This window comes from Eumetopias jubatus, unplaced genomic scaffold, assembly GCF_037043125.1.
Source record: "Eumetopias jubatus isolate StellerSeaLion01/CBP00866 unplaced genomic scaffold, mEumJub1_p1.0 scaffold_4, whole genome shotgun sequence".
Lineage (NCBI taxonomy): Eukaryota > Metazoa > Chordata > Mammalia > Carnivora > Otariidae > Eumetopias > Eumetopias jubatus.
In genome coordinates this window covers 131,478,383-131,490,056 of record NW_028274810.1, presented here as the reverse complement: position 1 = coordinate 131,490,056, position 11,674 = coordinate 131,478,383, and the positions used below count along the sequence as shown (strand labels likewise).

The 11,674-nt window shown below is 37.9% G+C and overlaps 1 protein-coding gene across 6 annotated transcripts in view; it reads right to left on the bottom strand.

Moving 5' to 3' along the window:
- Positions 1–438: 438 nt before the first annotated feature.
- Positions 439–11,674, bottom strand: part of TRPS1 (transcriptional repressor GATA binding 1) — a 251,064-nt gene continuing 239,828 nt past the window's right edge. For all 6 annotated transcript variants that reach the window (XM_088022770.1, XM_028122510.2, XM_028122514.2 and 3 more), the window contains 2 exons: positions 5,341–5,463; positions 439–2,310 (listed from right to left, as the gene is read on the bottom strand). In XM_088022770.1, the coding sequence (XP_087878896.1) occupies positions 1,249–2,310; positions 5,341–5,463 (1,185 nt within the window). In that variant the 3' untranslated portion in view covers positions 439–1,248. The remainder of the gene's footprint in view (positions 2,311–5,340; positions 5,464–11,674) is intronic.

Genomic DNA, 11,674 nt, shown 5'->3' with positions numbered 1-11,674 from the left:
GAGCTTTCCCTTCATGGATAGTTTTACAAAGCCTTAAGTATTAAAAGTACTATGAAGATATACTTCTAAGAATCCTATTTAATGCTACTTAACTAAACCTGTATAAATCTAATGAAGGGAGTGACTGGTACATATACCAACTGTCAGTCTGTGGTAACGTAACCTTAGACGCTGCCTGGCCACAAAGTTTGGAACTTCTACTTAACCAAAAGAAAATAAATAATACAGCAGGTTACCTTGTGGAGAAATACCATGTATTCTAAACAAATTCAGCCCATGGTCTGAACTTTTGTATCCATCTAATCTTTTTGAACTGAGGGAGGGGGAATCCCTTTAGTTATAATGTGCCAAGTGAGATTGGTGACCAAGAGGAGGCTTAAAAGACAAATCCAAACCGCTTTATCACATACAAGAAAGAAACATCTGGCTAAGAAAAAAAAAAAAAAAAAGACTACGTAAGCACTGAGGACACTGGGTTTTTTTTTTTTTTAAATGCATCTATATTTGGACAAAATGAACCTAAATTGCAAACAAAAGGACTACTTTTGAAAGGAGTATTTGAACATCTAAAGGACAAAAATATCAGAGAGGGTGTGCATGTGTATGTACAGGCAGGGCTGGCCAAAATCACCGTGCCCCTGGCTGTCACTTTCCTTGTTGCTCTCTCCCCAAGCCTAACCACAGCTCGCATTTCTAGGTCTGGGAAACATGGTCAATGAGAGGAGGTAAGAGGCGCCATTTTCCTTTCACTGCCCTGGAGATTTGATATCTCCTCATCTGCCTAGGATTTCGTGATACTTCTAACTTTAGGCAACAACTGCTGGGTTTATGAACAAATGGACCAATGGCCAGCCCAATACTGTGTTAGCATCATAATATGTAAACCCTTTCAAATTCTAGATAGCTTTGATCTCTTTCTTTACAAACAGAATAATGAGAGTCTGGTGATACTTCTTATGGACCATTTCCACCGTACACATTTGCCAAGATGGTTTTTTGACTTAACTAGGTTCTAAAACATGACTATTTACCATCTTCCTTTTTTTTTTTCTTCTCACTGACCATTTGTCTCACTTTTTAATCTTGGTAACCTACTCATCAAAAGAAAGAATAAAAGAAGGGAATTTCATGTTGGATAAGGCAGGCTCTATGAAGTATTTTTTTAATAGGTCTTCATAAGACATTACAAGCTATTGAATTCCCATCAAGAAAACCTATTTCTATTTAATTGTGCTAAGTGCTAAGGTTTTACTCTTTAGGTTTTCCATTTTTTTCCACTTGTGCATTGTTCCTATGCAGGCCCCTCTGGATATGAGTTGTGAAGTCATATTTGTCCGTGCAAAGATGCTGGCATATGCTGCACTGGAAAGGTCCACTGTCACCATGGCAACTCATATGCAAAGCATACATCACTTCATCCAGAAAGACAATGCCACAGTGCACACATTTTGTTGAAAGTTCATCTTGAGTACTTCTATCAACTTTCTCTGTTTTTACTACATTCAAGGGACCTTCACTTTTTACATTTGATGGTGCCTTCGTTTTCTCCTTGGAGGCACCGTTTGCAGTTGGCCCAGGTCTGGAATGCTTGATCGCCAAATCTAGAGGAATGTCATTGTCTGATCCAACAGCTGAAAAATGAGGAGGCAGATTGAAGGTGGGATAAGGCACATAGTTTTGGCAAGGATTTGGTAGGCCAGGCACGTGACTCAAGTAGTGCGGATTCCCAGGGACGGAGAGCTTATATTTACTCCAGAACCGCAACCAATCAGCTTCACTCTGGAAGTCATTATGTACAAAGGGAAGTCCGAAAAGGGGGTACTGGTACTTTTCAATGGGGCTGCCTGGTGGTGAATAGTTCGGGTGTTTCGCAGGTCTCATGTACTTTTCTATGGGACTGCCTCTCTCAGAACTTCCTTTCCCTTCTGACACGGATGAACTGTTTCCTGGGTCTCCAGTACTTTCCTGAGGACTTTTTATCTGAATGTGCAAAGGTTGCATCCTTTTGTGAATATCCAGAGTTTGGCTGACCAGGACCGGCTGCTGAGCAGAATGGCTTTTAGTCAATGAACCCTGGGCTTCGTATTTACTCAGGCTAGGGAGCGGAATTTCTCTCTGGTGACCTTCAGTTAAATGATCTTCTGACCTCCTCTCTAAGGGGCTTCCATTGACCTGCTCCTCGCTGCCACCCCTCTGCTGTTTGTTGAGCTGCTCAGCCTGCAGTGCCTCTGGGTTAAGGCGCTTTCTTGTCCTTCTCCTAATAATCTGCTCACCGTTGTTTTGTTTAATGATGTTTAAAGGCCTGGGAGTCTGCAGAGAACACACGCACAATACATAAAAGGGAAACGTGAGAAAATACATTCAAATGCATTAACAATTCCTCACAAATATGAACCACGTTTAAGTTCAAAGCAAGGGTAGATGCTATGTTAGAGGTTTACTAAATCTCCTCCTCTTGCCCTAAGCAGGATCAGAGGCAGTCACCAAAGCACACTATTTTAGCCTAATTAAATCATGTCCAACTTTGCGGGGAGGACTGAAAACTTTAATCTACTTAAAAACAGCTTTCCCAAACTCAATAGATTTTGGAACTGCATCACTTAGTGATAAAACTGTGTAGCAAGTTCCTTGAAGAAACATGATTTTTCTGCAGTGTTTGTCAACTTCTGAGTCATGCACTAGGATGTCAATACAGGAACACGGGAGCTAGGCTTTAATGATAACTGTGGTAAAATTGTACATTGCTACAGACTGAACTGGGTCCCCTCATTCGTATGTGGAAGCTCTACCCCACAGTGTGGCTGGATCTGGAGATCCGGTCTTTAGGAGGCAAATAAAGTTAGACGAGGACATAGAGAGAGGGAGGCATTCTCCAAGCCAGGAAGGGAGCTCTCCATCCAGAACCTGGCCACACTGGTACTCTGACCTCGGACCTCCAGCCTTGAGAACTGTGTGAAAATCTCTCCCGTGGTTTAAACCCCCTAAGTCTATGGCATTTTGTTATGGCAGCCTGAGCTGACGAATACGTGCATTCTTCTAAGTAACTGAAAATGTGAATATAAAGTATTAAATATCAGGGCATAAATAAAGACAAATGAGCAGAATCATGAGGAAAGATATCAGGTAATCAAAGCCGTATCAGTGGGAGACTTTTTTTTTCACCTCTCACTTTTATTTCTCCTTGTTTAATAGGATTTTATATAATCACTATGGAAAATTTTACTTGTTAACAAGTAAAGCATTTGTTTTCTGATGAAAATCTAAATTCTTTTGTAGCTTTGGTCCAAATACCTGATACATCATTCTACTCCGTACTTAGTTAGAATGCTGACTTTCACTCAGCTTGTTTTTTATTCAGCTTAAGCACTGTATGATTGGTAGTTATGTACATGTTCAACAGGTGTTTATATTATAGGACTAAAACCCATAGATAACACTATGCCAAAAACTTTACTTGCAGTGAGAGCTCTAACTTTGATTTATAAAATAAAAAGAATAAGTTTAATAAATTAATGCATATTTACAGGTTAAAATTTAGGAAACTCTTTAAAAGTGGGCTAAAACTGGATTTTTCTAAAAGATTGCTGAAATCTTCAAGCAAATAATTTCTACATAGAATGTAAATATATGTATATATGTAATATGTAATTTGTGAATTATTCCTAGAAAGAATGCACCTTAATGCAAGAGAGACCTTTTATATCTTAAACAAAATATAAATATAAATCCTTTTTGGAATATTTCTATTGTCACAGAGGCATTTTGAAGGCAAGAAAGATAACATACTTGTCACTGACAATTCAATTATTGGTTTCAGAATGAAAATGCCACATCCCTTGGATATGCCATATTCATTTATTTTGTTCAGAATGTTCAGGCTTATAAAGAGCTCGTATTTGTATTATGAGAATATGCAGTATTTAGTATCTATCTATAAGGAAACTGGAAATTTGCATTAATACCCTTTTAAAACTTTTCTAACTTTTGTGACAGTCTTTGACATGAGATGTGAGCATAACCTTTATGCATTTAAATTTATGACGTAAAGAAACTCAAAACTGAATACATCTTGCCTCTGGAGAGACGAATATTAAAATAATTGTAAAAAAAGAGTTTACTTTATATCATAGTTGTTAAATTATCGTAACCTGGAAGAGCAGTAGTTTAATTAATTCTTGGCCTACGATTGGCCAGAGTTCAATTAAAATCATTAATGTCAGTACTCATTAAATGAAAGCTTATTGCTGTGCTAAAATGGTGAAGGTGAAGCAAAAGGAAGGTGATGTGGTGGTGGGGGGTAGAATCTGTTAGCTACACGTAATAACTAAGGTTTTACAGTTTACCACCAATTAGTATTGTTGGCAGCATGCATTTTTTAAAGAGTGCTTCAGTGGTCCATTTATGAGGACGTTTTGTCTAAAACTGTATTCCCTGTAGCTGTAATTTATTCATTGGCTGTGCTAAGAGCTATGGTAAAATGCCAAACAAAATGAAAAAGGCAGAGGGAAATGGATTTCTGTTTACTAAGTGGGGTATTCCTATTTTTAAAGGCAGCTCTTGTCAGCAGATAAACTTCCTAAAACTAAAATAAAATATCCTTCAGGACGTCAAAAGCATATGGAGATGGGGGGAATTTGTGAGCTTAAACTTTATCAGAGAATTCTAACTAAAATCTGAGAAGAAAGTTCTGGAAGTATTTTGGTGAGCCACAGAAAGAAGCCAGACAGAGAGTTTAAAACACAAAGCACCTTTGCACCTTACTCCACTGGGAGGTGTGCCGTTGGGGCCCTGAGATACCTCACTTGAATATATCCCTCAGAAGAAGCGAAGAGATTGGCCTGGAATTCTCGGGTCCTAGTTCAAAACCACTCTTCTGAACGTGCCTGACTTCTAGCCCCCAAAGCAGCGAAGAGGACACTTGCAAGTTCTGAAGTTAAAGTGAACATAAGCATTCTTTCCCTGCCCTGTGTTTTATGTGAAATAGGAGAGTCCTCTTTTCAAAACACTTTTTATGTATTTTCAAACTTTTAAGGTTTCTCCTTTCTGCCTAAATTAATTTCACGAAATTCTGATAACCATTAGTTCAACTGTTATGGGAAGTTCCCAGAAATCAATCATTTTCCTCATTTATATCAAAAGAAGCATAATGCATTACTAATGATCTCAAATATATCTCCCCATAACATCTAAGGCTATTTCACCATAAATCACAGGTGCTCTCAAAGTGACTGTATTAAACTCTGCGGGAGCAGGCCTTGCAAGCCAGGGAATGGTACACATCCCACCACAGACCAGGCTGCTTTATAAAGCTTTTCCTCAAACAGTCTAACAAGCTCTTACCGAGTGAAGCTTCTGGTAGAGGCCACACGCATTGCATACATATCCGCCATTTGCATTCTTTCGCCAGAGAGAGGTCTTTGTGGTCAAGCAATTGGCACAAAAAACACCCGAGCCTCTACGCCTCTGAAACGGGGGGAAAAAAACACAAGGTCAGGGGTGAGTCACATGATCAGTGGAGTTAGACCAAATCAACCCAGGAGTTTTGTCTTCAGACTGGCAACAATGACAGTATAAAACCACACTGCCCATAATGAGGTCAGGTTCAATTGTGTTTAATAGGCACCACTGATTTTCATTATAATTAACCCTACAGTGATGGATGAGGTGTGTGCAACACCAAAGCCTTTTCACAGAAACAGCTTTAACTTTTTGAACTTTGGGTTTTGTGCCTTTAATGATGGCTCCTAAATGCTGAACCCTAAAGTATACCTTTTAAAAGTGTCACAACAAAAGTCACAAGACAGAATGTGGCAATATGTTTAATATACTTTAGCAAAGGGTTGGGCATAGGCTACCTGAGCTTTAAAAATATAGTCAAGCGTGGAATAAAGGCGGCATGGAAACCATTTAAAATTAAGCCCGATTTGTGTCTTTTTGGGGGGCATTCATGTAACACAAGTATTAAGAGAATATCACAAACTCAATTCTAGTTTGGGGGGTTGCAATGGTAAACTTCGAAAGAGAACACTGTCTATTTCCCAAAGCCGAGGAGACCAGTCGGAACTTGCTGTCAACTCGAAGTACAGTATTACTGAGAGCGCTTAAGAGGAGCCCGCTGAAGCCAGACAAGCTAGTCCCATCAATGGCTATTTATTTCATTTGCCTCAGACTTGGAAATCACAAGCGTTTCCGAATACAAATTGATTTTAGTGGGCTGAATTCTGTAATCACCAGATTCAAAAATAATCTAAGAATATTTAAAAGTAGATAATTAGTATTGCTTGTTCCATTCTTGCTATCAAGTAATGATTCCATTAAACCCATTGAAACAAAAGTCAGGCTGTGTTTGTAGGCGCAAATACTAACAGGCAGGAAATGAAATGCTCCTGCTGCAAGAAAAAAAAAAAAAAAAAAAGACAGCCTGAATTGCAACTTCACTCTCCTTTCTCTAGGAAGCGAAGCCTTTAATGATAAAATATGCACGTTAGATAAGGAGTGCAAAAAATGTTGCTGGAACCCAATTTTATTATAAATTTAAAATTACAAATACCGTAAGTCAAAATTTCAGGGATTCATAAAATTTAGGCAATTTATTTAACTTGAGTCCATACTGTAGACCAGTGGTATCCCTGCCAAGAAAATACAATGGTTATAATTGTACTCTGATACATTTCAAATGGAAAGCTTTCTGCAGACATAATTTTGGCTTCAAGACTGGAACACTTTCTTGGCATTGAAAGGGCATTTGATTCATCGGGTGTTTCACAATGTATCACTAAAAAGACCTGGTGAGCAGCCAGTTCCCTATAGGGTAATTTTTCCATCCAGATGCAAGTGCTATCAGAGGCCCTCGTCAGCTAAACTAATTATGATCTTGCAATTGCTGATGCCTGCTCACTCTAACATTCGACATCCTCCATTAATCATCAATACAAGGAAAATGAATGAAACGTAAAGAAATGAGGGCTGGTAAGCTGCACAGCCATAAAAATCTGAAATGAGAGCAATAATTTAACAAGATCGGGGGAATGTTTTTAGTGCGCACAAAGTCAGGCTAACAATTGCCCTTTTCAACCAAGAACACGATTTCATTAGTGTAGCAGGTCGTGCTACTTTAGGTGATGTAATAAAAGCTAGATTTTTCACAAAGATAATCTCTGGCTCCCCTTTTAGTCCCTCTCTGCCCGAGTCAGGACCAGGAATGAATGCATCACGATTAGAGCAATGGCAAATGTTGGGTGTCAGTCCACAAGTCCCAGTTGGGACCTCCTGCAAGAGTAGAGACCACTCCCTCCTAAAAAATCAATGAACTATTAGATGCTATGTTTATCAAACATTCTGGGGCCCCCTTTATCTGAAGTAAGCTGGGGAGCCTAGTTAGGTTATAATTGTGAAACTTCCCTGGGGCCACGCCATCTTTTTCCTAGATCTAAATAACACGTTTGGCAAATAAACACCAACTTGATCCACATAAAGGCAATGTAAATGTCCATTTGGAAACTAACCCACATATATGGCTGAGGCTCAAATCTGAATGTGTAACCATTCACTCCAGCCTGCTTTTCTTTCCTTATGCCCTGGGTGCTTGACACAGCATGCCAAAGTGGGTGTAATCCTGGTTTCTGAGAGCGTTTCAATACTTGCACAATTTTGGGCTTAATTCTCTTGCAAAGAAAATGCCCTTCATTAGTTAGAGGGAAAGTCCTAAAATTATAGCACTGGTTTCCACAGGCATATCCTGCTTTAAGCAGCACTTAGGCTCCACTAAAGAGGTATATTTTGGGAAAACTACATCTTATTTTAAAGACATCAGGGGTACTCTGGATTCATTTACCCAGTCAGTATAGCATGGAGGCTAATAATCAGATTTAGGAGTCAGACTACTTGTATTCAAAACATGTCTCTGCCTTTTGCCAGGTGCAACTTTAGGCAAGTTACTTAACCTCTCAAAGCTTCAATTTCCCCATCTTTAAAGTGTGAGCTGCTGTAATATGTGGGCAAATGGATGCAATTAAAAACAGTTCCAGGGATGTAGTAAATACTCAGTAAGTTAGCTATTTGTAAAAGGGATACAATTATTTTTTTTGGTAAGAGAAAAATACTTGGCTAGCTTTGTTTTCATCTCCTTAATCTATTTTTTGAGCATTATAGAGATGCTTAAGACATACAGTTGGATATTATCAAATGTATTTCATTTGTGTCAATCTTATCAAATCTGAGAATGGAAAGTTGAGTCAAAGTGAAATATATAGGTGTTCACACCTAGAATTCAATAGAGCGTACTTGTGTGGGGGTGGAAAGTAGGAGGGAGGTGAGAAATATTTCACATATTAACTCCCATCTAAACACATTTATCGCTTTGGTAAGCACTGTACCACTTTAGTTTTGGTGCATTTGGAATTTCTGGAAGCAGCAGAGAAGGTGGCCTATGTGGATAGTATCCTTAAACTGTGTGACCACAGAATCGTAACTATGCCACATCTCTCTCAACTACAACACAGATGAGAGCCCTGACCTGGTCACTCTGTGTGTAATGTAACCTGGCTGGACACAGTAAAGCATCTTTTTGAAGTTATCAACATCCTTAGCCCAATCACGTGTAGAGAAGCAGGTCTGTTGCCAAAGGAAGGCGGAATAGAAGTCTCTCTTGCCCCACTTTTTAAAAAACAAGCTTGGCCTTGTTAAAGAGAAAGAAAGGCACCGAAGACTTTATTTCATTCATAGTTTATCATGCATGACAGAGTTTTAAAATATTTTGTCATTCTCCTTTAGACTGTGTGTGTTAAGGACAGAAATCATGACTCTTAATGGTCATCAAATATTCTAAGTAACAAGCATCTAGGACAGTGCTCTGTCTTGAGAGACTAAACATTAATAAGGTTGAAAATAATCTACTGGAATTAAAAGAAAAGAAGGAATCTCACCTGCTATTATTTTTTATCATTGTCACTCCTATTTTTGAAAAATAGTTTTAAAAAAAAATTCCTTCTAAATGTCATCCATTTGGATTGACAAATTTACTTCCAGTTGGGCAAAGATGACTAATGATGTTGTAGAAAAGAAACAAGAGAAAAGAAAATCAAGACTGTTCCAATCCTACAATTCACACGTATTTTGGAGGAACAGTTGAAGCTAGGTACTTGCTAGATCCTGGCAATACAAAATCAGGTAGAACAAGACTCCAATTCTCCTTTATATACATCATTATGGTCATATGTTGTCGTTGGTTCTATACGTGCACACGTGTGTTTAAATAAGATTACTTCTCCTTTTCTACAAGCTGTTTTTTTTTAATTTTTATTATTTTTTTGAGAGAGAGAGAGAGAGAGCGGGGAAGGGAAGAGGGAGAAGGAGAGAGAGAATCTGGAGCAGACCCCCTGCTGAGCACGGAACCAGACATGGGGCTCGATCCCACCACTCTGAGATTATGACCTGAGCCAAAACCAAGATCCAAAGCTTAACCAACTGAGCCCCCCAGGTGCCCCCAAACTGTTTAAGAGTTAATAATATTTTGTATCTCCATGACATTATGCAGGAGAGAGGAGAATCGAGTCACAAAGATAAGGTCCCTTCTGGAGAGTTCATGAGAGGAATCCGTAGGTAGGGGACGACACCGCTGGCGTACCTGAGGGGCATGTTTAGCACGATTCTCACGCTCCTCTCAGGCTTGTATATCTGAAGCCACAGACCCACGGCATTCTCTGCCCTCGGACTTCTCCAAGTGCCCCTTCTACTTCTTTGTTGCCTTAACTAAGGAAAGAGTGAGGGGAGGTGGGCCCCAAACCCAAATCTACAAGAAAATCACCTCAAATGAAAATTTCTAAAGAGAAAATTCCAGAAGCAACAATTCAGGAACCTGTTTTTGTTTTTTTTTAACTTCAAGTTTTATAGCTTGCCTAGTAACTTTTAGGTCACATTTGTGTTGTCTCTACATAATTTCTGTTGGCTGATAATTTGCTGTGTGAAAAAGTAAGGGTGGTGATAGAAATGGTTAATTGCAAGGATTTTTGAGGCGAGCCAAAGGCTATCAAGTATTTTTCAGTGATAATTACTGAGAATTCTTGGGGATCATTTGTTTCCTTTCCACGTTTCAAATGTATTATGACCACAATATTCATTCTCAAAACAGCAATTTAAGTGATGAGTTTGGACAATCATCCATGTTAGGATTTGAAATAGAAAATGACATACACATCTTTTAATATAAGTACACTTTAAATCCAACATAATTTTTTCCCCCTGCTTTGAAGGGCAAGAAGTGTAATGACTAAAATAACGGATCAAACAAAAAAAAATTAATTTAGGTTCACAGCTAACCACTGTGCAATATCACTATCATCAAATTTTTCTGAAAGCTTCTGGTTCAAATTTTCCTTTTAGGGGGCTTAATTCTTTAGTCAGTTATAGATCAGCGGGTTGAGCCTTGGCATATGTATTGGTGAACTCAGATGTGTCTTTAAGAAAAAAAATGAAAAAAAAAGTTTTAATATTGGTTTAGCTGTTTCTATTACTTATATTCTTATTTAAAAATCAGCCAAAAACAAACATTTGAATGTTTTCAAATTTCATTAACAAAGAACTGATTTCAAGTGATTAATAAGAAATAAATTTGACTGAATTATTCATTCAAGTGGCTTAACATTTAGAGACATGGATATTTATCTCCAAGAGATTAAAGTCTCCACTGGAAAAGGAGTTTGTGCAGAAATGATCCTTTATATTAGTGTTCTATGTATAAGAACTATACTGAAACCATGTAATTACATAACAAGCTTTGATAGGCAGAGTATTTACTCACATTTTTTATGGTTTTTATATCTTAGCCATTTTAAATCAAATCAATCTGAAATCTGATATACATGCTGTTAGGGGAGATATACCTCAAATATTTTTTAACTTTAAATAATTTCTGTGTTTATTTGATTATATCAAGAATCTTTTGCAAACTTCATTTTAGGGACATGTACAGATAGCTGTGATAGAAACTTCTGGTACAATTTTGCAGTAATAAAATTTCAGTAGTAAATTTAACTCAGTTTGGTTCTGGGAATGGAATAATTAATGAATGTCCAGCATGTGCCTGACACCATGCTACAAACTGGAGTTACAGTGACGTATATGACAAACATGGTCTATAATCTAGGCTTCCAGTAGAATGTGCTAAAAACATACTAAGTGTGGAGTTAATGTGACACAAATTGAGATGTTCATGAACATTGAGAGTTTAATTTATGTAAATTATATGGAAACTTTTCTGAGGAAACCAAAGTATATTACATCAATAAATCTTATTTATTTATTTATTTGTTTATTTATTTTAGATTTTAAAGTAATCTCCACACCCAATGTGGGGCTCGAACTCACCACCCCAAGAACAGGAGTCACGTGCTCCACCAAATGAGCCGGCCAGGTGCCCCAGTACAGCTCATTTAAAGGCTGAAAGTTATCTAATGATCAGAGAGCTTACTCTCTGTGCTCCTTTACCAAAGTGGGTAATAATAGTCTAGTCATTTCAGAAACAAACTGATACTTGTTCATTTATCCCATAAGTAAGAATGTCCTAATAGTAGGACAATGATCAATAACATTGCCCTACTGACTACCAAAAAAGTTGATATGAATTAAATAATGTATTTATTATTACTACCATGTTAAAGAATGTATTTATTATTAC